At 32.1% G+C, this 25,597-nt stretch overlaps 1 protein-coding gene across 3 annotated transcripts in view; it reads left to right on the forward strand.

The window, feature by feature from the left end:
* The window catches only part of PPP4R3B (protein phosphatase 4 regulatory subunit 3B), a 56,249-nt gene that overhangs the window by 15,340 nt on the left and 15,312 nt on the right, over window positions 1-25,597 (forward strand). Inside the window, exons 4-14 of one of the 3 annotated variants that reach the window (XM_036925988.2) lie at window positions 1,739-2,362; window positions 7,413-7,490; window positions 8,619-8,735; window positions 10,154-10,270; window positions 15,026-15,157; window positions 16,240-16,342; window positions 18,234-18,275; window positions 19,848-20,006; window positions 22,478-22,647; window positions 24,600-24,739; window positions 25,140-25,303. In XM_036925988.2, the coding sequence (XP_036781883.1) occupies window positions 1,739-2,362; window positions 7,413-7,490; window positions 8,619-8,735; window positions 10,154-10,270; window positions 15,026-15,157; window positions 16,240-16,342; window positions 18,234-18,275; window positions 19,848-20,006; window positions 22,478-22,647; window positions 24,600-24,739; window positions 25,140-25,303 (1,846 nt within the window). Of the gene's footprint in view, window positions 1-1,738; window positions 2,363-7,412; window positions 7,491-8,618; window positions 8,736-10,153; window positions 10,271-15,025; window positions 15,158-16,239; window positions 16,343-18,233; window positions 18,276-19,847; window positions 20,007-22,477; window positions 22,648-24,599; window positions 24,740-25,118; window positions 25,304-25,597 lie in introns of all 3 variants that reach the window. The other 2 variants (XM_036925987.2, XM_036925989.2) reach the window with 2 other exon arrangements.

Here is a 25,597-nt window from a genome sequence, read left to right on the forward strand (position 1 = left end):
AATTTATTTATATTCTCAACTTTCTCCCATACAACTGATGCCAGGTTAACTTTCTAAAGGACCATGTTGTACATTCACTCTCCTGAGCAATAACTCAAGTGTTTTAGCTTGCCATTCCATGATCTGGCTTCAGTCTTCATTTCCAGTTTTTCTGTTTGCATATGCATTATGTATTTCCATCTCTCTGCCTCTGTGTTGTTCTCCTTGCACTTTGAATACCTTTATCCCCTATCTGGATCTTACCCATCTTTGATCTTACCCACAATCTCAAATGCCATTGCTTTTATTATTCCTCCTTTATATGCTCTCCTCACCCCCACCCCTATCCCAAAGGGGCTGGAAGGAATTTCCCTTCCTCTCTGAGAACTCAGAAGTAAAAGAAGTACTCTCATCCCTCTATGAAAAAAAATACCACATGGAGCAGTATAGCCATCTACTTCTTTCCCTAAGCTCTCTGGTTTTTTTACTATGTTGGCAGTGGTGGATTTGGAAATTTGTGGTACTTTTTCTGCTCAGGATATTTGGGATGTTTTGAGGTGGAGAAGAGAGGATAACTCACTCTTGTGTTAGGAATTGGAAAAATTTTATGAAGAGTAAAGTTACAAACTTTTTTTTATGTTAAATAGTCATTGCAGAAATCATTATAGAAAATTTGTAGTAAGTTAGCCATGCCTTACTTGAGCTGTCAACCTGAATCAAAACAGTTCTTCATTCATTATGTTGTGATTTTTATCTAGATACTAGAATTTGGAGGCTTTATGATAAGGAGTGATGTTAAGTAAAAGACAGTTTGTAAAAGAATAGATTTAATTTTTTTGAGGAGCTTCAGGCTCATAGCAAAAGCAAATATTTTTCAGAAGTGAGTTTCAGAAGTAATTGTCTTGCCACTGGGTTTCAGCCCCAGGCAAGTTCACTATGGATTCAGTGAGACTGAGGAATGACAGTGGAACATTCTTGGGGTAAAAGGGTTTGTTACCTGGCTTTGTTCTCCCGGGGGGATAGGATGTTTGTATCCAACAGTCTGCAGGTCTAAAATCCTCTAATGTCTCTGCCTCCACCCAGAGCACAGGGCAGAGCTCTTTGTATAGTGACTGAGTCAATAATAGCTTATTGCCTATGGGTGTGGAAGCTGTAGCCTAATAGTAGGCCAATCACATCATCAAGTAGTTTAGGTTCAGGTGAGGGTCCTGGCCATAGGAACTCCGATTTTCCCCACAGTAATTTAAGGAAATCTTACTCTCTCACTCTTCAATATACAGTTGGGTTTTAATTTGGTTTGAACTCAGTAGTGTCCTTGTCAGGCCAAAGTGATGGTGATTAAAGAATCATACATAGTGATTTTGGGTGACCAACAGAGTAATCTGAAAAATTCAAAGTTACTAGGTATAGTGAAGTTATGAAACAACTGCACACAGTTATAACATAATTAAACATTATAAATCTTAAATACATAACATTAGCCAAAATATTCAGGTTGTCAGGGATCATAGTTAACCTCAACTTCTAAGTTGGGAAATACAGAGGTAAACAATCTGTAGTCAGTAATGTAAACTCAAATAAGTGACTCTGAACTGGGTGTATTTTCCTCTTCTAGAAATCACAGTTAACGGTGACTATATTACTAGTATTGATTCTTTGCATAGTATTCTTATTTCAGTTTAATGGTCAGCAATTTTATTTCCACAATTTCAAATTCTTTTTTATTTTAAGGTAATCAGCTGTATTTGGATATTTTTAGGTTCAAGGTAAGGATCCATCAGTGGAAGTCACACAGGATCTCATTGATGAATCAGAAGAAGAAAGGTTTGAAGAAATGCCTGAAACCAGTCATCTGATTGACCTGCCTACATGTGAACTCAATAAACTTGAAGAGATTGCTGACTTAGTTACCTCAGTTCTCTCCTCACCTATCCGTAGGGAAAAGCTGGCTCTAGCCTTGGAAAATGAAGGCTATGTTAAAAAACTACTGCAGCTGTTCCAGGCTTGTGAGAACCTAGAAAATACTGAAGGTTTACACCATTTATATGAAATTATTAGAGGAATCTTATTCCTAAATAAGGCAACTCTGTTTGAGGTAATGTTTTCTGATGAGTGTATCATGGATGTCGTGGGATGCCTTGAATATGACCCTGCTTTGGCTCAGCCAAAAAGGCACAGAGAATTCTTGACCAAAACTGCAAAATTTAAGGAAGTTATACCAATAAGAGACTCTGAACTAAGGCAAAAAATACATCAGACTTACAGGGTACAGTACATTCAGGATATCATTTTGCCTACACCATCTGTTTTTGAAGAGAATTTTCTTTCTACTCTTACATCTTTTATTTTCTTCAACAAAGTTGAGATAGTCAGCATGTTGCAGGTAAGTAAAAGGTGTTCTTCAGAATTCTGTTTTCAGATATTTAATTCCCTTAATATAGTTCAAGCTGGTGTTCATTAATTCCTTTTTCTTTTTGAAAGATTTGTTTACTTTAAATGTACTATCAAGCATAGAGAACAGCTTTTTTTTTTTTGAGAACAGCTTTATTATGGTTTCCTGAAGGAGAAACATTTCTTAATGTGACCTTTTATATTTTTAAGTGTCCTGTGATGCAGCTGTTTTTTTTAACTGTTCATTTTTTGCATTTTAAAAATTGTAATTGAATATACATGACATAAAATTCAACATTTTCACCATTTTTAAGTGTATAATTCATAGAACATTAAGTACATTGACAGTGCTATGCAACCATCACCACTATCCATACCCAGAACTTTTTCATCATCCCAACAGAAGCAGCTATTTTAGGAAGTGTACCTTTTATTTCAATTTTGTGAGACCTAGTTATTGGGGTATGTGTTGAGTACCTGTGCTTAAACCTCCCTATATAATTCAAATATGCAGCCAGGATTGAGAAACATTCATTAATTTTTAAGAAATGTGAAAGATTATGTGCTGTATAAGATTGATTTTATTCTGTCTCCTTGAGTTGTAAAATAGGAGTTTTATACCTTGTTTATCATATTAATCCTTTATACCTTAACACTGTGTTAAACATGATTTTGAACACTATGCTTTAGGGTTACCTATGTAACTGCCTTTGTTATTTCTGTAACAGTCACTAGGTTTATTGAGCAGCTCCTATGTACATAGTATGGTGGTTCTCAAGTGTAGTCTAGGAACCCCTAGAACCCTTTCAGAGAGGTCTGTGAGGTTTTTCCTTTACCAGATTCATGTAATTGTGAAGCTGTGTTTTCTTCAACCAAAATAACATATTGCCACAGACTGAATGCTGGAGATAGGAGGATCTATCTAGCTGTCTTCTTTTCAAGCAAACCAGAGATTTGCCAAGAATGTAAAATAGAACCACTCTTCTTTCTAAATTTTTAAAATTTTGGGCCATATAGTTTCCCATTAAAAAAAAGTTACATAAACTTGTAATTGCTCATGTTTAAAACAAACTATTTTTTAAATAATTTTAAAAATGGTAAATGTTGGTAAATATAACCCCCATAGTAAATGCTGTTTGGAGTCTCCAGTAATTTTTAAGAATTTAAGGAGATCCTAAGAGTAAAAAGTTGAGACTCTCTGACTTAGTACTTAGCTATAAGACTCCATTTTAAGATACTTCCAACCATTATTTACCTTTCTGTTTTTGTTACTTTACTTTTTGTGCAGAGTTTACTTCTCCCAATCATTCTTTGACCTAGCAGTTTTTTCATTATTCCACAGCAAGGGTGAGGGAAGTTAGACTTTCATGTTATGTTCCATTTCTAACATATAGGACCTGCTTATTTAAAAGCCATATTATACAATTCAGGTTACCATTGCATTGTTTAGAAAGTGGAAACAGACCCACAGTCAATATAGTTGAAAGGACCCAGTGTCAGAAGCTGAAGTGTAGCTTTTGAATGACTGCTTTTGACTACAGAAAGGTTGTTGCCAAATCCGTAAGAGTAAAACATACTTTTTTGTGTTTTAAAAAATAAACTATACAAACTAATTTATAAATATTTGTAACACTTTATATGTCATATATGTTTTGTCATAATTTATTTATGAAGGCTATAATTGTATAAAGTGTAGTTTTAAAAAAAAGTCTTACTCATTTCTGGTCCATGAGATGCATTTTATGAAATAGCCAGATACTGTAAACTACCTGTTAAATATTTAGGTTTTACCACTTAATTACCTTACGTGCCAGCAGTGATTCTGAATTCTATTTTCAACAGTGTGTGAGTGGAAAATAATTAAAATTATGGCCATTGGCCTATGAAAGCTCGTTCCTAAAGCCCAACTCTGAGATTTCCATTTAGAAATTTGGTTAGGTATTAGGTTTTTCCAGATACCCTTCTGGCTAACTAGTATACATATCTATGTAGCTATTTAAATGAGTTTTAACTTGCTGTTCTATGAGTTACAAAGGGCAAGTAAAAAAACAGGAATTTTATCTAACTGGACCACAGTGAGATGTAGTGCAAAGGTTCATAACATAACTCCTAGACTAAATTAGGTAATTAACTGAGAAATTATATTAAAGTACTTGGTGTGGTCACTTGTTCCTAGAATGTATTCTAATACATGGCAAGATTCTTTTAAGCATGAACAGAGGATTTTAGTTAACCTGAGTTTTCTAGCTAATTGCAGATCAGAAATCCCTAATGCCCGCACATGAGAAATATACTTTAAAATGTTTTACCTATTAAGTTCCTAAAGGCCAGTAAAGTGAGGCTATTTCCATATACCTACAGAGGAAGATCCTTTTCAGAGCAAGAGTTTTAACTTCTTCCTTCATTAGAAATGCTGAGGACAGGTATCTCATATGTTGACATTTTAACATACTACATAATTTCCACTATTCCACATGTAAGAGTTGAACTAAAAACAAACCCATTAGGATCAGTGGTTTAGGTCTGTTTTAGCATGTTTTGTAGATATCAGGATTTCAGCACTGAAAGAGAAATTTCTGATCTTTCATCCCAGCTACTAATTAAATATGTAAAATTTATTACCTTTAAGAAAACAACTGTTTGCAATAATAGGTTCTTTGTTGTAGAGGTTTTTGGATTCAAATGTAGGATTTAACATGTTAAAATTTATTTTACTAGATTTGGCCCATTCTAGTTTGTGTGTGTGCTTTGCTCTGGTTTGTTTCATAACTTTGACTACTTAGGAATCTATCCTGTAGTTAATTTTATGTGGTGAGGGTGACAAAAATTTCATTACGCAGGAGATCTGAATTCTAAATCCATCTCAGACACTAGCTAGCCTCAGGTAAATCCATTCGTTGAGCCTCAGTCTTGTGAAATTTAAAATCAGCTTAGGCAATCTCTAAGTAATCTCTTAAAGCAGGATCTAATTTTAAATTTCTGCATTTACATGATTCTAATATTGGGGAATGGGTTCTGGGTTTTGAGTTTCTGGTTTTATGTATATGCTTACTTTTACATTATTGCAAAGAAAAAAAGTTTGATTCAGACTTTTTAGAAGCAGCACTTCTTATCCCCATGAAGTGTTGTTAAGTTATCCAAAAAAACAGATACAGACAATTTGACAAAATAGTTAAAGTCTTATTAAAGCAAAAGCTGTTAAAAGGAAATAGAAAAGAAAAACTAAAATGATCTAACGAGACTAATTACTTGGAAAACAGGGACTTAGGGGGAAACATTCCAATTATATTTATGATCAGCTTTGAGCTGTCAGTCAATTGCTTCCTTCTTATGCACATGGAAGCAAGTGCTTTTGTAGAATATTACCAAGAATAATGTTAGAAATCAGAAAAAATACATACTAGATATTAGTAAGCATTCTCCTAGCACACTATATTGGAAATTGCCTCCATACTTTGCAGTTCTAGCTGTCAGTGAACAAATAATGAATCATGTAAGATGAATGTAAATGGAAGATTGCATTTTTCAAAGAATTAGAGCTATTTCTTTATGAAAATATTCTGAATAAGTTAGAAGTCTTTAAAGAGGAAAGGAAGATTTAATCTGGGAGAAATGCAGAAGATAAAAATTTACAAAAAGTATAAGCAAAGGTAAATGTGTACGTATTCACCAAAGCCTAATATATTGAGACAAATAGTATTTGGAAAAAGCGTTTGAGAGATAAGTAAAAAATTACATATGCAGGTAAACTCTCTTAGAAGATGGATGGTTCAGGCCACCGTACATAAAGTCCAAAAGGAGTCAATAAAATAAATAAGAAAGCAACACCATACTGAGATTGATGAAAGGAGTTATCCAACTCAGTGCTGTGTCTTTGTGTAGCACCAGTGGTCAGTGGGAGAGCATGTTACATTTTCCACAATCATACCTAGTGATTTTCATTTTATATATATAAATATTATATATATATACCACCTTATTTCAGAAAAGCTTTAAGGGATTGATAACCACAGATGATCCACGTAAAGATAAGGACAGGTATTTGAGGTATATCCTTTACATATTATGGTCTGATTTTATTGTCTTCCACAGTTAACACTAGTACAATCATTTTTAGAACATGATACTTTAGTTAAAATTAATGCAAATTATATTCCATAAAAGTGAATTTTGAAGATAATTGAAACTTAAAAATACAATTTTCTTTTAGCAGGTTTTGATGGAAATCTTCCCCAAAGTGAATTTCAATATTTATGTCTAATTTCTTCCTTTGTAATTTAATAGTCCATGCTAATCATAGAAAATTGGAAAATACAGATAGGACAAAAGAAAATCCATCACCAGCAGACGTCACAATTAAGATTTTAATGTTTATCCCTTCTAGACTTTACATACCCAAATTTATATTAAAAACACAATGTAGTACATACCCTACTATATATTTCTGTTTGGCCTTTTAAAGAATGCTTAGAAAAATTAACATAAATCTATCTTTTTAACTCCTGAGAGTGACCAGTATGAAAAGCACTTATTGTAGTGTCTTGTCACTTAGTTCTATCATTGATGACCACAAGTACATGTAAGACTAGATTATTTTATTTTATGAGTTCTTGTGTTTTAAAAGGCTTTGTAATCTTACCACTGCCAGAATTCAGTCTCCTTTACTGCTGTCCCTAGGCCATATTTGTAATTCTCATTTTTCTAATCTGCTGTGGACTGACGAGACTAAGTAAATAGACCCTGAGAGGGAATAAGAGAGGCTCTCAAAGTAAATGAGTTTTCATGTGTGACCTCTACAACATCTGTCTTTGTTTTCGAGAGTTCTTTTTTATTGAGGTTTCTGGTTAAATGAGATATTAATGTATGTATAACTAATATTGAATGGTGTAGTCAGGTTTTGAATGTTACAACATGAATATACCTTGGAATTTTAGGTTTTACAATGAAACTATTAGGTTTTCAGCTACTTTTATTAAAACTTGTATAAACCAAATAAATGAGTATAACTATACTTTTGTTAATACTTCATAATTCTTGTGTAGGAAGATGAGAAATTTTTGTCTGAAGTTTTTGCACAATTAACAGATGAGGCTACAGATGATGATAAACGGCGTGAATTGGTAAGTTATTTCTTATTGAAATTCAAACCCTTAAAGAGCACATACTCTTTTGGCATACACAGCTTTTAATATTGCATTGTTAGCTTATGAGAGAATTTTTTATAATCAATATGACATGAAAGATACATTTTAAAATTAAACTATAAAGTGATTATTCTTAAAGCTTCTAAAATTTATTATTTTGTATATTTACATATTTATTTAGATACTGTGATGTATTCCCCTCCCACCCCGCTCCCCAACACAGTGAGGAAATTTGTGTGCCTTTACAAATCCCAAAACCAGATATGGGTTAGGATGGGAAAGAAGTACACTCACATGTTTTCATGGTTGTAGATATTCATATTATAGAGATGTTTTCCTTTTTAAACAATATCAAAGGAGAATGCTTTTTTTAATAATTAGGAAATGGTAAATAATTTGGTTCTTGGAAATTTTTGCTTCCAAATATGTTTATAATCACTTTTTTGAGATAAAAACTATGCTTCAGGGAAAGAGAATAGTGATTGCTGTTTATATTTTTTTCAAACATTATAATCAGGTGTTTGGGTTTTAAGAAGTAATGAAAGATTGCTGAGTTAAAATCAGCCAAATCATCTTTAGTATAGTAATTTATTAATAGCCTGCTCAGTTTTCCCATTTATAAAATTAGAGGAATCTCTAATGTTCTTTACAATTGTTAAAAATTGAATCATGCTTTTGAGGGCTTCCTGGAAACCCAGTCACCACTTATTTATAGCATGGTTTCTGTGAAAGTATGTGCTCTAATTCAAAATACCTGCTTTACATGGCATTCTTACACCTTAATCATAAATTGAGAATAGAGAGAGAGAGAGAGAGAGAGAGAGTGTGTGTGTGTGTGTGTATACACACAGCCTCTGAGACTCCTAATATAATAATGTCTTCAGAGAGTTGATAATTCAGTGTTTGAGGAATAATGCAAGCTTTACTTCTAATGGCATGCTAGTTTTTAATGTGGTCTTTAATGTAGGTTTTGAGGAGCCAGGATACCCTGAAAAGTCAAGGTCCTTGAGAAAGGTGAACTCCACCCTGGTAGACTACATTAGTGTGTGCCCCAAGTTTACTTTTATGTATGTCAGCTTCTCACTATACTTTCTAACATTACAGGTTAATTTTTTCAAGGAATTTTGTGCATTTTCTCAGACATTACAACCTCAAAATAGGGATGCATTTTTCAAAACTTTGGCGAAGTTGGGGATTCTTCCTGCTCTTGAAATTGTAATGGTAAGTGTACAACTTCTTTTCATGTTTTTGAAATTGTGAATTTGTAATGATTTAAATTATGGATGGGAAAGTATTTATTTTGAATTTCATTATTTAGGTTATAATTCACTTGATAGTGAATTCTACAAGACTGTTTCAGTCTTCAGATTTTTGTTAAATTTATAATTTTAATATGTAATCACTTGCATATAATATGGCTTTAAGTGATTAAAAATCCCACATTTTTACAAGATTATTATGTCTTCTGTAACAATATTAAACATATGTTTCATAGAAACTATTCAAATATCTTTCCTTTTTAGACCAGTGAGTGGAAGGAAGGCAGACTGGACCAGGACCAAGAGGGCTTGTGCCACAATAAGGGGTTAGGGCTGTGGTTCTCATAGTTTTGTCTTACGAGTTTTATCCATTGGTATTTATTGTATGAAAAATTAAAACTGAAAACTTTTTAGAGTGTATTCATTTTAAAATAATAATCAGTCCATTGTATGTTAATATAAATCTTAAGAAAAAAAATTTCAAAAAAAAGAGTTACTGAGAAGAGTAGCATTGTTTCACACATTTTTTGCCAACACCTTTAATGTCTGGCTTAATAGAAGGTGACTCACAGAGCGTCTTCTGCACTTAATTTGTTGTGATATCACATGTTTTGTAGTCTCTGGCAAACCCCACTATATTTGTGTTAGACTGAAAATGAAAAGGCAATAATGCCTTAGTATTCTTAGGAAAATAGTTTAAATCTCATGTACTTCCTGAAAAGAGTGTTGGGCCCCTCACTAGGTTCCCTGGACCCACACTGAGAACTGTGAGTTAGGGAATGTTTTCAGAATCACTGGGAGAATTTGTAACTTACGATCATGTATCCTTCACGTGCTGAAGGGGAAAAAGCATTCAGGACAACTCCTGTCCATTAGAAAACTAAGCTGTGGAATAGAGTGCAAATACCCAGAGTGTTTTTCAAAAGCATCCTCTATTTAAAGAGTTGTAAAAGAGAAAGTCAGTTACAAAGGAATAACTCTGGCAAATCTAGGACCAAAAACAGATTCTGGAAAGTTTTGAAGTCTTCCAAGATACATCATTCACATTTTTGCATATGTTTGTATCAAGAACCTTACATACCACCCCCAAAAATTTTTTACAGAATTTGGAGATGATCACTTTATAATCCTATGCTGATTCCATTTAAATTCTCTGAATATTTATCTTTGTGGTGGTAGAAACTGGCAAACACTAATCATTGAGCTACCTAAAAGTTTTTAATATTTGTACAAGGAAAAGAAGAAAAAAATTGGGAGGTTATATATTTTGATTCCATTTAAACCTGAAAAGTTGGTGTACATAGATTTGGGAAAGAAAAGAAATTGTGGAAGCATTAACTTTTGTTAATCTCTTAAGTACCCTAACTTTCCTTTTATCAGGGTATGGATGATTTGCAAGTCAGATCAGCTGCTACAGATATATTTTCTTATCTAGTAGAATTTAGTCCATCCATGGTCCGAGAATTTGTAATGCAAGAAGCCCAGCAGAGTGATGACGTAAGTAATATTGTTCTAGTTCTATGTGAATTACTTGTAGTGTTTTCAAACTATTAAGAGAAAAGGCTTAACCATAATTTTTATCTTTTATGAAGCAAAATAATACATTTCTGATCAGTTGTGACTTTGGCAACCCCAGAATATGCGGCAGTTGATTGTGTATTGTTACAAAAACATTGAAATTAGTATTGAGATAGGTTTATAATAGAATCTCATTGTTAGATGTTGGTCTTAAAAAAAAGTTTCAAGTGCTAATAAAATGTAATTTCAAGCCCTTAGATCAAGCCACTCATCTAGTGTAACTAAGAAGTTGCTTTCACTTGTTAAAATGTTTCTATTTTTTTAGTTCGAAATGAACATCTAATAATGAGAACAATGTGTTTTCCCACTACAAAATCTATAAACTTTCTCCTTAAACCATTTTAAATACAAAATGAACATGTAGCTGTAATTTAAAGTACTCTTTCTTATATTAAATATGTTTTAGTGTTAGGAGAAAATAATTAAAATCTAATTATCTCCCTTCTTAAAGGAGATTTTGACTCCAAATGTCAATTTGGTCCTTGTATGAGTTACTATTGAATTAAACTAGAGCTGTTTTATATGTTTTGGTTTAATCTCTTCATGTCTATTTAGTTTTTACATTCTATCTTTGTTAGCTGTTTCCAGTATTTTTTTAAAAGCAATTTTTTTGAGAATCAGTTTGCACTAATGCTATCATTTGAGCAGTAGAAAAGAAATAAAAGAAATATTTTGTGTTAAGTGTATTTTAAGTTTTTTAAACCTGAATCATGCTAAATCTAACTTTAAAGAAATAAATACCTACTCTGTTAATCAGTTTATAATCTCACTATTTATGTTCTTATCTTAGTGCCATCCTTTATATAAAAGATAACTGAAATTAACACTCCTGTTGCTCTGTCCTCAGTGATGTGTGTGATTAAGGGAATTCATCATAAGATCTTTCAGAACACAAGAATATTAACAACTTTTAGAATTTTCAATTCCTAAAGCTTTTCTCTTTTCATTAGAATTATTTCCTTGTTTACATTTAATTGATACATGAGACTTAGAGAGGCAGTTACTGATTTTTAACTATGAAAAGTCCCTTTCTTAATTTTTCTGTTTCTTATAATCACAGTCTACAAGGTCTTTCATGTCTCTGAATTTTCTGAGATCTAAAATTTTACAACTTACGAACTTTGTTGCCTCAAAATAATTGAGTTAGCCCACAAAATAGGATAAATTAAATTTTTTTTGGAATTTCCAAACAAGGATTCTGCATCTGAATTCTACAATATTAGGTTGATGGTAACCTTTAAAAAGAAGAAATAACTTACCTGTGTATGCAGTGGACATTTGATATTTTGATGCCCTTTTAAAATGCCTTGTAATCAAATTTTCCTTTCTAATATCATGGAGCAGATTTGGTACGTATTGAGACACAAGGAAATACTAACATTTTTTACTAGAGTCATTATTTCTTTCCAAGCTGGAAGGATAGATTTACAATAATTGCTGTCTTTTTGTTATGCCACAGGTTTCACATATTTTCATGCTAATGACCTTTGAGACATTCAGTAAAATGTTTTTAGAATCTTACTGGTAAGGATTATAGCTATAACCAAACTACTTATTTTGGCAGCTATTTTCAGTGTATTTCTCACAGGTATTCATATGTTCATTTTTTTTTAGATAGAGCCATCAGGGGCTTTTTTAGTCCTTATTTTTTAAAGATTCATACTGAATATTTATAGAACTATAAACATAGAATTTGTTTCAAAATAACTTTGGAGAGTGAAATTTGTCAAAACAAATTAAAAAAATAAGCTAACCTGTATGGGTTGACCAGTATTTTATATTGAACATGCCATGTTTTATTTCTTAAAACTGTCAATTTTTTAACCTTTTATTTTGCAATAATTTTAAATTTACAGAAAGGTTGCAGTAATACCAAAAAACTCCCATATACACTTCACCCAGATTCCCCTAACGTTAACATGTTACCCCATTTGCTTTACAATTCTTTATTTGCTTGTGTTTTTATATACATATTTACATACATTAATTATTTCTGTTCTGAACCACTAAAGAATAAGGTAGAGGAGTAATGGCACAATGCCCTTTTATTCCTGTTTACTTCAGTGTGTATCTACTAAAAATACTACACACATAATTATAGTTCCCCAAATCAGGAAATTAACATTTTTACAGTACTGTTATCTAACTGCAGTCCTAATTCAGATTTTATCAGTTGTCCCAATAATGTCCTTTTTAACCCAGACAAAAATGAGAAGTTTCTGGGCCAGTATCTAACAATTTGGATTTGTCTGCTATTTTCTCATAACTCAATTTAGGTTATTTCTTTTTATAAGGAATGGTACAGAAGTAATGTTTTCTTCAGTGAGTGCATCACATCAAGAAATTCTCCTAGCTTTAAAAAGTGAGGCTGTTTTGTCCAGGCTGTTGTGCCATTTCACAGACTTAAGGATTCAGACCATTAAACTCTGTAGAATTTGAGGATCTATTGTTGCTTCTTCTAACATACTAGAATGGATTAGAAAAGGTATTCTACAAGTTCTGTAATACTTGTAGCCTTCATTAACGTTGAGCAAATTTTATACACATGACTTTTTTTTGTAATTCTTAAATTTATATGTTTTTAAGAAACTGGAATTATTGCCACACATCCATCAGTTAGTTTTATTCTACTACTTGAGAAATTTTTCTGCTCTTGTCATTCTTTCTCCTCCTATTTACCATAGAGTCATAGAATTTAAGAATTACAGATGCTAATATTTACTTGATCTTATCAGAAAGTGTCAATGGAAAATTTTCATGTAACTTTTTCATGATTGTCACATGGCTTATAGTGGCTATCTAATGCCATAGATTATAAAATTATCTCAATATCAAGAAGTTAAAATTTTAAATGTGCCGTAGAAGCAATGAAAGAAAGTATGTACTTTATCTTTCCCAATCAGAAAAGAGAGATGCCATCTGATAATCTGAATAGCCTCTGAATTCTGTGTGTATGTACTGAGAGTTTTCCCTTTTTTGCTAGTAATGTTTGGCAATGCTGCAAAATTTTTAAACCCACTAAAATACTTTAAAGCAAAAGTTTGTATTTCTGTACTATAGAATAGTATGTGCTTGGAGTGTGATGAAACCAGCAGGATCATTCTTTATCTAAAACTTTGATTTAGAAACAGCTGAAACTTTGGACAATATCTCAGAAGCTGGTTGCATTCACTGAAGTGTTGCTATTTGGGTGAAGATTGTAAATTTTTCTTAAAGGGCCAGAGGGTAAATAAGACTTACGAGTCCTATGGTATCTGCCACAACTACTCAACCCTACGCCGTAGTATCAACTAACTGTCCATGGACGATTTGAGAATGAATAGGCATGGCAGTGTTCCAGTAAATGTTTTACTGTAAAACTGTTAACAGGTAGGCAACCAGCCAAGTAGTTTTGTACTTTGCTGAGCCCTGACTTAGACCTCTCAGAACATTGCAGGTAAATGGTCATTACATTTAGAGGTTGATTATGAATTGAAGGTTGTAATTGCAGAAGCTACTATGACAGTGTAAAAAGAAGTAAAACACAGAAGGCATAGGAATAAGCAGGCATTAATTAGAAGGAGTTTGTTAGGCCCTCTTAAGACTATAAATATAAGAGGGTATTCTCCAGAATAGATTTTGGTTCCCCAGCACTGAAAGAAATTCACTGGGGTTACTCCATAATGGTTTGTTTTCAGATTAAGTCACTGTTTAACATATGAAGAAGGACTATTGCAGTAGTTTGTCTTACTTCATAATAGCTCTAATTTGTTGAGCAACTAAAAATTCTAAGTAAAAGACTCGAGCAAACAATTAGAAACGCTGGCTTGAATTTTGAGAAAGTAGTCTTTAGTAATTTTCTGTTCCATTCCCCTTGTTATTTATATAAGAGAACAATAGGCATGGACGAGTTAATAAGGTTAGCTAGTTACTGGTTGTACTGCAGTCAGAGGCTGGGTCTTTTAATAAAAAGACGTGTTCTATCTCTAAGACTAAGTTGATGTCAGAACTTTTTTTTCCTTTGACATTAACAATCACTTTGTTTCCTACTTTAATACTCTGGATTTCTACTTTATAAATACAGGCAGAAGGTAAATTTTGTATCTGCACGCTGCTTTGTAGCTCTTTATATTAAAAGACCCAAGAGCATGTTATGTAACAATAAATCTATTTGGCATTAGATCATTATGTCACACAATGTGTATTAACTCACCTCGTGTGGAGAGTTGTGTACTGGATTATTTTTTTCTCACTTTTTTACTAGAAAGGATTATCTAGTTAGAAGCTGAGATAATCTGTTTTGGGGGTCACAAAAGGTTGTGAATTTGCTTATTTAATCAACTTCTAAATTCATACCTGATACTGAAAGCTAGAATGAAAATCAACCTGTGGTGAACAAGAATCACTGGTAAATGACATTGTTTTCCACTTTCCTGTATTGATAGTATCATAAGCTGCAGCATGCCATTGTTTTGTTTTGTTTTTGGTGGGGCAAGGGTGGGATTTGAGTGGATTTTCTCACTCTCTAAAGTGTTTATAGAACGTGAAAAAAAATGTTCTTATAGAACATCAGAAACAAAGTTTTAAGTTCATTCATTCTTTGTGTGTTTTCTATATGTTTATAATTGTGTTCTCTCAGCTGGTATATTTGTCTTTTATTCAAACCAGGTCTAATGGAAATACGTTCTCTTTTAGGATATCCTTCTCATTAATGTAGTTATTGAACAAATGATCTGTGATACTGATCCTGAGCTAGGAGGTGCTGTTCAGTTAATGGGACTTCTTCGTACTCTAATTGATCCAGAGAACATGCTGGCTACAACTAATGTAAGAAATTACTGAGATAAAAACAGTGATCTAGTCAGGTTTATATTATTTTATATGTAATAAGTTATGTGTAAATATATAGACTACATGTAAATACAAATTTTTGAAAATTTGTACACTTTTAAAAAACAATAAGCATTTGGTATTGAAGTAGCAGTGATACTCCTGTAACAGTTCATTTGCAGCAAAATACAAGATTGTTGTCTGCTAAAATCTTGGTGAAATGTTAGCACTTCTATTTATGACCCTTGGCTCTGTATGTTTGTTAAGTTCTTAAAAATTAAACAGTTTACAACAATGTGAATACATTTAACACTTCTAAATTGGAAAGTCAAAAATAGTTAAGGTGGTAAATTTAATGTGTTTTATAATCACAATAAAAAAAATTAACATGTACTGAATGATCTCAACTGCATAGTAAGAGAAGACATAAAGAACTGAAGGAAGTATTCCAAAATATTGATAGTGGTTGCCTCAAAATGAAGGGATGTTTTTCCTTTATAAAATTCCCTCATATTTGGAAAATATATATATTATTTTTAAATCATTACAAGTACATGGAGCCCATTGTGTTAAAAACAGTAGCCAAGAAATTGAAAGACATTATTTTCCAAATTTCCAAATAACAAATTTTTTTAATTGAAAAAATAGATCTAAATTCTGTCCAATTCCTACAGCTTGATAAATCAATTTGGTTGTTTTTCGAATTTAGATATATTGTGAAATCTGGGGGTTCAAATTTTAAGCAGTTAAGTTGCTCTCACATTGCTTGATAGATTCTTCATTGCATTTCAGATAACAAATGTATTTGAAAAATAATTGTTCTGAATAAATTTTCTCTGAAAAACATTTTATAATATCTAATGTTTGTCTTGATTTCATTTTTTTTAATATATGATATGAAATAAATTTGATTTCACAGTTCTGCAGAAATAAGATTGAGTGAATATAACTAGTTGTTTTTGTTATTTCACAGTATCTTAAAATATCTGTTGTTTGCATATGACCTGCACTGCTAATGCTTGAAAATGTTTTGTTAGTTACAAAGGTAATAGTATTTTCTAAAATTCTGTATGTTTCAGAAAACTGAAAAAAGTGAATTTCTAAATTTCTTCTACAACCATTGTATGCATGTCCTCACAGCACCACTTTTGACCAATACTTCAGAAGACAAATGTGTAAAGGGTAGGGCTTCTTATCTTCTTATGGTTTATGTTTTTAAAGAATGAAATAAGTATTATAACTCATAGACTGTTTTCTTGGTGTTTTATATGATAAATTTCTACTGAAAAATTTACACTCTACTATAAAGTCATACTTCCCCTACATGAGTGTCTGTTAAGAAAATGTTATGGAAAATGTTGCAAATAGTATTACACCTTGAGGAAGAGAGATGTAAACATTTAGCAAAAGGAGAGTGTTCCCAAAATTGTTATATTAGTACCTAGAGTAGGAGTAGATGGTATATTGCCTACATTAGAAAAATCCAAGGAACCCATCATTTTGGGGAACAATTTCACAATATTGTAAAAGCTTTCTAATTTCACATTATAAGGGTCAGAAGTTGATGGTCTAATCAAAAAAGTTGGCTAAAACAGAACAATTAGGAAAAGAACCTTTAGGAACATTTATTCTAAATACTCATTTGCTGATATTTAATATAGGGTCAAGGCTTTTTTTTTTGTAGTGTGTTTTTGTTTTTCCATATTATCTCTATAATCATATAAACTACACCCATTAATGCATCAGTTTAAATTTCTGGTTTCAGTTTATTGAAGTGAAGTGAAAACCTAAAGATATTTATGAAGCAGTCCGAGTACAGAATTCTACTGTGGTTTTAAGTACTTCTCCCTTAAGTATTTATAGTTGTGTATATCTAATTTGGTAACAATATTTTGATATTGTGTTCTGTTGTTTTCAGCTTAGCCACAGATCCTACAGTTCACAGATACTTCATCACTCTGCAATACTTAAACTATGTAATTATACTACCAAATATAGCTAACGTAAACAAAGGACTCTTTGATAAGGATGAAACTCAACTAGTGAAATGATAAGTGCAAGGAGGGGTATATTCTCTGAGAATATTGGTTAATCTGATAATCAGTTAAGAGAATGTTTACTGAAGTAATTAGGTTGTAGAATGGGCACCCCCCCAACCCCTCATACTACTACCTATTCCATTTCTGAGTGTATATCCTAGGGAATGTTTATCCATATCCATGCCAGATACAAGAATGTTGTTGCATTGTTCATGGTAGGAAAATGAAAAAAGTGTGGTATATTTCTCTAATGGAATACTATATAGCAGTTAAAATAATTGAATTTTAATCTGTCAGATGACTATTTCTCAAAAATACAAAGTTGAATGGGTAAAACACATTGCAGAACATGTTCATGCAGTGTGGTTCCAACAGATAGTTAGAGTTTCCTGTGTACCACTTCATGTTTTCATTCCACCCCACCCTCATCCCTGAAGGAATACTGAATTTGGAGTTTAACCCCCCTGTGTTTTATATTATGACATGTAAAATGTGATACTATTTTTCATGTTTTCAAACTTGATATGAATTGATTTCTGTTGTGAACATTATTCTGCATTTTTTTTCTTTTTACCCGATGCTTTTTTTTTTAGATCAATCCATATTGATACGTAGAGTTCTTACTTATTTTTAACTCTCGCATAGTATTCTCTTGTGTGAGTATGCTGTACTTAGCCATTCTGCTTCTAATGTTCCTTTGTTTCTAGCTTTTTGTTATTACAAGGAATCCTCCAATATACATTCTTGTGTTTCCCTACACAAATGTGCTCTAAGATATGTGCCTAGACATTATAATTCATAATGTTCTACTTATTTTTTTAAATATTCAGTGACTAAATTCCTCATCTGCACCCAATTCTGTAAAAGACTGCATGTAGATAGAGGTATAATAACTTGCCTGAAACAACCAATTCTCAATGGTTATTATGTGGGTAAAATGAGATTATAACAAAGACGTGCTTCATATGTTGTAAAGTGCTGGGGAAATGTGAAATACTATTACTGAAGAAGCTGATTTTAATTTTTTTTGTTAGATAATATAGCTGGATCTAACAAAAACAGCACGATTTGTCCTGGTAAGTACAATTCCTATTTTATAAACTAGTGCAAATTATAAGCTTTTCCCTAAACATAGTATAATACACTGGTACCAGGCAAAGGAGGGCATATTTTTAACAAAAACTAAATCCAAAAATAGATTTGCTTTTCTCTTTAATATAAAGAAAAAAATCCCACTTTCTCCAACGTAAAAGATAGAAAACCAGTTGAAATTTTTTTGTTTTTTCTATAAATTTATTTCTGATGAGAAGGACATTAAAAGTTAGGAATTTCTTACTGTTGAAATCTTGTAAACTAAGGACAGTTAGTGAGGAACAAGTCTTTATGACAGCCTTATGCTTAGGTATTATTTATGTATCTGAGTTATAAATACTGTTGCTTCTACTTGGAACATGCATGCCAAGTATGGGCCTAGTATTATGGAAAATATGCTGTGTACCAGCCTCATCAAAACTCTAGGATGCCGATTTCAGATAAGGAGACCATTCAGAGATAAACATGAGTAAATTCATGTGCTGATTTGAGAAAAGTGAAAACAAGACATTTAACTAACACTGCAAATTATTTTTACAAAACCTTTTATAAATTTGGAATAGAGAAATTAAGAGAAATTTTTTTAATGGTGAGGACTAGTTCAGGTATTGACTATAGTATTGGTAGCTATACAGATTGGTCTGAAGCAAGTAAAACTCTTTACTTGCATTTGCTAGAAAAGATCTTTGAAATACCAGAATTGTATTTCATATATTTAATGGCCATTCTCTTATTTTAAAAAATGCTGGTTTATTCCTGCTAGCATCATAGTTCCACAAAATATTTATGTAATCTTCCTGGAAAATAGAATTGTTGGACTAGATGGCGTCCATAATTTTTTCTGTAAGACAATGATTCCATAATTTCCTCATAGTGTCATATTTCTTGACAAAAGCATTTATAATAGGTATGGGTAATTACCTATGTAAGCCCTTTTCATATATTCAGTTTTGATGATGGGGAAGTAATTTGAAATCATTCCATGATGTATAAACCAAAGCCCCTTGAGAAAACAAAAAAATAGTTGATTTCAGAAGGCCTCCCATGGGTACACAATTTGCTGTTAAAAAGATTACTGTTAAAAAAGATCTTGATATAATATTTTTTGCTTGATATGCAAGTAACCAAAAATATCCTTTCCTTAAAGATAACTTTAAAGAAGCATAATAATTTGTCTTGGGAAATTCATATTGCACCACTATTTAGGCAAAATGTTTAAGGACTTCCTCTTGTGGACACTTTAATACTATTATTCATTAATACTAATATTAATAATGAGAGCCTTTATTAAGGAAACATTACCAAGAAATTCTCATGAGGCTTTTTGCTTCCATATTATTATTTTATGCAAGAGCCTTAGAAAGTATCTTTTTAGTAGGTGAAACTGATACTACTACTGGAGAGTCTGCCTAATGAAGAAGTAACTAACTTCTTTAATTGATACAAAAATAAGGAAAAAAATGCAATTTCGTTTTTGCTCTAAAACATAGGATGTAAGCTTTGTTCTCATTTAGATATATTGCATTAATATTTTCATGTGATGACCTTCTTTGTAGATAATTATCAAACAGCACAGCTGCTTGCCTTAATTTTGGAGCTACTTACATTTTGTGTGGAACATCACACATACCACATAAAAAACTATATTATGAACAAGGACTTGCTAAGAAGAGTCTTGGTCCTAATGAATTCAAAGCACACTTTCTTGGCATTGTGTAAGTAAGAGTTTAAGTGAACATTCTTGTAAGATGTTTAAAGGAACATTTTCAATAGAGATAAAAGATTAAGTTACTCATGTGAATTTATATTTTTAGCAGTGTTTATGATATTAAAGAGATTGTGGGAAGTACTAATCTGTTTTATTTAAAGACAAGTGATAGGTCATAGTGCTTGCCCACCCACAAATATATTGCATTTAGATTCAGTTAGTAAAACTGTTGTGATATAATACCATATGCAATGACTGCATGGTAGTGAAATGTTTTTTTTTTTAATACCATGAAATGTTTTTGTGTAATTCAGGGTTATTGAACTTGTAAAATAACTTATAATTAGTCTTTAGTTAGACCACTTAGACCAATATTAACCAAACTGAAATGCTGATATTTGTGCCAATGTTGATTTTTGGCCAACTATAAACTTAACTTTCCTCTTCATAATTTCACCAAAAAATAGAGATAAACCTTCCTCCAAATAAAAAATATGTGGATTTTTTCTGGGCATAAAAATTATAGTTAAAATTTGAACACAGAATTATAGTTAGTGTATGGAGAAAAGGTTAATCTCCCTACTTCTTTATTTTTAAAGCCTTAAAGTAGCCACTGTTAACTGACTGCACTACTTCTTTTCCATTCCTTTTTCCACACCTAAACATATTTACACACATACAGGCTTTTTTGTTTTATTTTTTTTTAAATAGGATCATACCAACACACTTCTCAGTCTCTTAATATTATTCTAGGTCACTGGATATGGCATGAAGTAATTTTTTTTTCCTAAACATGGCTTGGTAGCATTGCATAGAGTGGCTCTTCTGCAGTTTATTCTGCCATTCTCCAGTGTATGGATTATAAGATTGTTTTGGTATTTTGCCACTCCAAACAACACTATAGTAAATAGCCTAGTATATATATCTTTAAAGTACTGCTTTATTTTTTTCCTTTCATAAGATAGATTCCCAATAACAGGATTGCCAGGCTGTTTACATATTTTTAATATACCCTTTTAAGTTTTAACTTAACAGATAGCCTCCAGATTACTTTCCCAAAAGACTGAAGCATTTGACGTTATTACAGCATTTTAATGTTACTGCTTTTAAAAATGTTGTCAAGTGGATGATGAAAAATGCTGCATTGCATATATTGCTTCACAATTTCAATTACTATAAACTTCTTTTAACTATAGCTTTATGTGCTCATCAGTTCAGTTCACCAGCAGTATACAAAAGTGCCCATGTGCTCATATCTTTGCCAATACTTTGGTCTATTTTTAATCTTAACTATTTCCTTATTTTCCACAGAAAGGTGTGCAGTTGTGAGTCTAGTACTTCTGTCCACACTTGTGTAGTGTTAGTTATCGTACATTTTACCTTATGTGACCTATTTCTGTTTTATTCTCAGATAATATTTAGAACCTCTTTCAACAGGAACAACTTCTTTTAATGCCCTCCATCTGTGAACAGAGGATTAAAACGAGAGACTAATAAAATCAGGGACCTTGTGTTTTAAAAGATTTGGCTCACTAGTGGTATCAATAGAATAAATTAAACTACTTAGGGGAAAGGTTACAAGTTAAAGGGTCAACAAACATAAAAATAAGGATTGAAATTCCTCTTTTTTGTGTTCCATAAAAATCTTAACAGTAATATTGTTAAAAATCTGTTTAGCATTGTTTAGCTAGAGAAAAGACTAGTTAAAGGGACTTTTCAGTATTCTAAAATGTGAAAAGCTAAATTTTGCTGCTTATTTGTCACTCTGTTGTTCTTTTACAATCAGTCCAGTCTGCCACAGTATATGCTTACCAGAGGCAAACAGCTCCTATGCAGTTGGTATACAAGAGAATGATACTATTATAATGTGGAGGCAGTGTTGGTTCACAGATGATTTTTCCAAGGCAAATAACTGAAATAATGGAACTATAGCCTTTATCAAAAATTAAAAAAAGTTTAGCTCTCATGCTATACTGGCAACCGGAGCCCATTTGGCTTTATTTTCTGAAAAAATTTTAACAAGCACTTACCTCTGAAGTTCACTCCCTAAGAGAGGTAAGGCATTCTTAACTCTTGGCTGGTTGTAGCATTCCCATACCCACTTCACTGGCAGCCACCCATTGACTCTGAGCTGCCTTCACTGCATTGTCTCTGCATCCACCAGCACTAAGTACTGCCCACACTTGGATTCTGTTGTTCTTGTATATTTTTTAATCTTTCTGCCAAGGAGCTACCTGCCTGGATAGTTTATTTATCTCTCAGACACCAATTATTGGGTTTTTGTTAGCTCTTGCTACATAAGTTGTACAGATTTTGAGTGGTCAGTCTTTCCCTATTTTTCTCAAAGCCCAGTTATTTTTAGTGCACAGTTTTGCTTTTTACTTTCAGAGAACATATACATTGTTTTATGTAAAAACACCTGTTAATAATTAATATCAGTAAGATTATCAGCTTATTCCCTGTATTATTTTAAATTAGGTGCTCTTCGTTTTATGAGGCGGATAATCGGCCTTAAAGATGAATTTTATAATCGTTACATCACAAAGGGAAACCTTTTTGAGCCAGTTATAAATGCTCTTCTGGATAATGGAACTCGGTACAATCTATTGAATTCAGCTGTTATTGAATTATTTGAATTTATAAGAGTGGTAAGTTTATATTAAAGGATTCTTATTAAAGTAAAATAATTATGTTTAGTGGTGTTAGTATTTGAAATTGTGAAATTCAACATAGTGTTTTAACCCATACTTACTCTATATTATTATTATTTCTATTTTTATTGGTCAAATGTTTCAAGATCATATTTGGCATATGTGGACATTTCAGTCAAGCATGCCATTCATGTGATTTCTGTGATTTGTTGTAGGGTAGTGATGAAAATGAATAGTTCCTTTGGTAGACATTGATAAAAAAAATGCATAAAAGGTAGGATGTTATCATGGAATTTTAAGGTGAAGAGACCAGGAAGTTAGGCAGACTATTCCAACTGCCTTATCTTACAGATGAAAAACTTCAGATACCCAAAGTGGTTAAGTGACCTGTTTAAGAGCATACATTTGGTTAGGAGCACAGTCAGGCTTTGAAGATATGTTACAGCTCAGATTCAGGCAAAAAAGATCTGGAGAGAACTCTATAAGGATAACAAAGATAAAACAAATAACTGTAGAACTAATACACTCAGTTTACCCTGTCCCACACATCAAAATGATTCCACCCGGGAAATGGCCACATAGTTTGAAAAAACTTGAAGAGAAGAAAATGAAAACTTAGAAATTCCTTCTCTAGTTTTGTTTCATACAATCAGATTTCTACCAGGGACGTGCTCCTCCCAGATTATTTGCCTGACTGGATTGTTTTTCTAGTAACAGTCACCTGCCAAGAGTATGGCTTTCAAAAGGATAGAGAGGATAGAAGTACTGTCTTTATCCTTAGGAAAGAGGGAACATAGTTAACTAGCTCACCAAGTATCTCAACCCAGGCTCACAGTGTACTGTTCTAATGAGTCAGAGATTAACTTTTATTTTTTTTTCCTTTAAAATTTTTGTTGAGATACTGATAAACTGTAGTGTTCACAACCACATCTCTATTCCTATGATTGAGTTTGTTTTTCTGAAAACAATTTGGAGTGGTTGATAAACCTACATTGAATCCCAAAACTTAATTCCTTTGTTGTGTTTAGTATACAACACAGAACCCATTTACCTAAATTTCTAATTTTTCTTCTTTGCATATTTTTTTATTGCAATGTCCAGAGAACCTAGTTTAAAAACGTAAAATCCTTAATGCAACACAGTTATGGTGTATCTTTCAAAGAAGTGACATGTATATTCTTACTAGTATTAAAGTTCTAAATCATAACTTTAATTATGTTTAATGAGTCTGCTTTTCACCCATGCATTTGCAGTGATCAGTTAGAGTGATTTCATGTAGAATTGAGAATTTAGAAGTTACTGTCAGTTTATCTCACAAAAATTATTCCATTGGAAGACCATGGGAATAGACGAGTGCAATTCAAGTTAATAGTTTATCAGATCTGTATATGTAATATAATCTAAGGAGTCTGTGTTTATTATTTAGGTAAGGCATTGATTTTGATAGCAGTTAAACAAGGAGTCATTAAGTAATACCTAACATTTGTTGAAAGTATAATTTTAACATCAGCTTTCTAACTAGCTGTTGCTCTTAATCAGGCCATCCAACTTCTCTCAGAGCCTCAGTTTTCTGTAAAATGGGGATAATAAAACCTATTTCATAGATTTTGTTATAAGAATCAAGTGAAATTGTATGTGGAAGCACTTTTTAAATTGTAAAGTGCCATATATAAATGGAAAAAACAAACAGAAGACATAAACTAAATCCATTTACTTTTCAAATGTTCTTTATAGTCCCCCACAAGGGCTCCAGTGAATTGCTTCTTGTTTTTTCCAGCTTTTCTGTGGAGTCCTGGCTCATGTATAAAGAAACTAGGACTAACATTTATTTTTGGAGGTGATTTTGAAAACCATTTTTGATCACCTTTGGACCTTTTTAAAAATTTTTGTTAAGTTTTTCTCTTTAAACATTGTATTATATTTGAAATGTAAATTTTGTCCTTATACAGGAAGATATCAAGTCTCTTACTACACATATAGTTGAAAACTTTTATAAAGCACTTGAATCAATTGAGTATGTTCAGACATTCAAAGGATTGAAGACTAAATATGAACAAGAAAAGGACAGACAGAATCAGAAACTGAACAGGTATTATTTAAGAATATTACATTTATAGCCTATAAAATTATGTTCAGAATCATCTGTAGCATGAATCTTACATGTGAAATTTACCCAGAAATTCTTTCCATCATTAGATCATACAGTATTCTATAAGAGGGTAGGATATTCTCCTATATCAAATCTTTTATATGAAAAATTAACTGTTCCATTTCATAACTTAAATTTTTACGTTAGTTTACAACACCCTTAAATATTTTGGAGTGTTCTCTGGTTATATCTTCTATCACAGTTGAGGTGATTATGATATAAATTATACTCAATTAAAATTACCTCAGTTCCTCTTGGTTATACCATTTGATAATGAACTTTAAATCACTATTCAATATTTGTGATATATTTCTTACAGTGTACCATCTATATTGCGTAGTAACAGATTTCGCAGAGATGCAAAAGCCTTGGAAGAAGATGAAGAAATGTGGTTTAATGAAGATGAAGAAGAGGAAGGAAAGGCAGTTACAGCAGCAGTAGAAAAATCTAAACCAGAGGATGATTTTCCAGATAGTTATGAAAAATTTATGGAAACTAAAAAAGGTACTAAAGTTTTTAATTTTTAAATGATATGTCCTCTTAGTACAGAAATTATTCAGTTGCTTGTGAAAGTCTGATCATAGTTTATAAAGCATGAAAGACATGATTTTTATAGTGAATCATGACCTTCCAAATTAAGCACTTTTTCCAAACTTGGGAGTTCTTTTCATGTTAAAAATGTTTTTCTTGAAATTTGCCATTTTTATGATGCTGTTCATTTGCTATTTAGAAATTGCATTGTCTACCTATATTTTGCCTCTGTGAAACAGTCTTAGCTTTATTCCTATCCTGAAATCA

This window comes from Manis pentadactyla, chromosome 2, assembly GCF_030020395.1.
Source record: "Manis pentadactyla isolate mManPen7 chromosome 2, mManPen7.hap1, whole genome shotgun sequence".
Taxonomy (NCBI): domain Eukaryota; kingdom Metazoa; phylum Chordata; class Mammalia; order Pholidota; family Manidae; genus Manis; species Manis pentadactyla.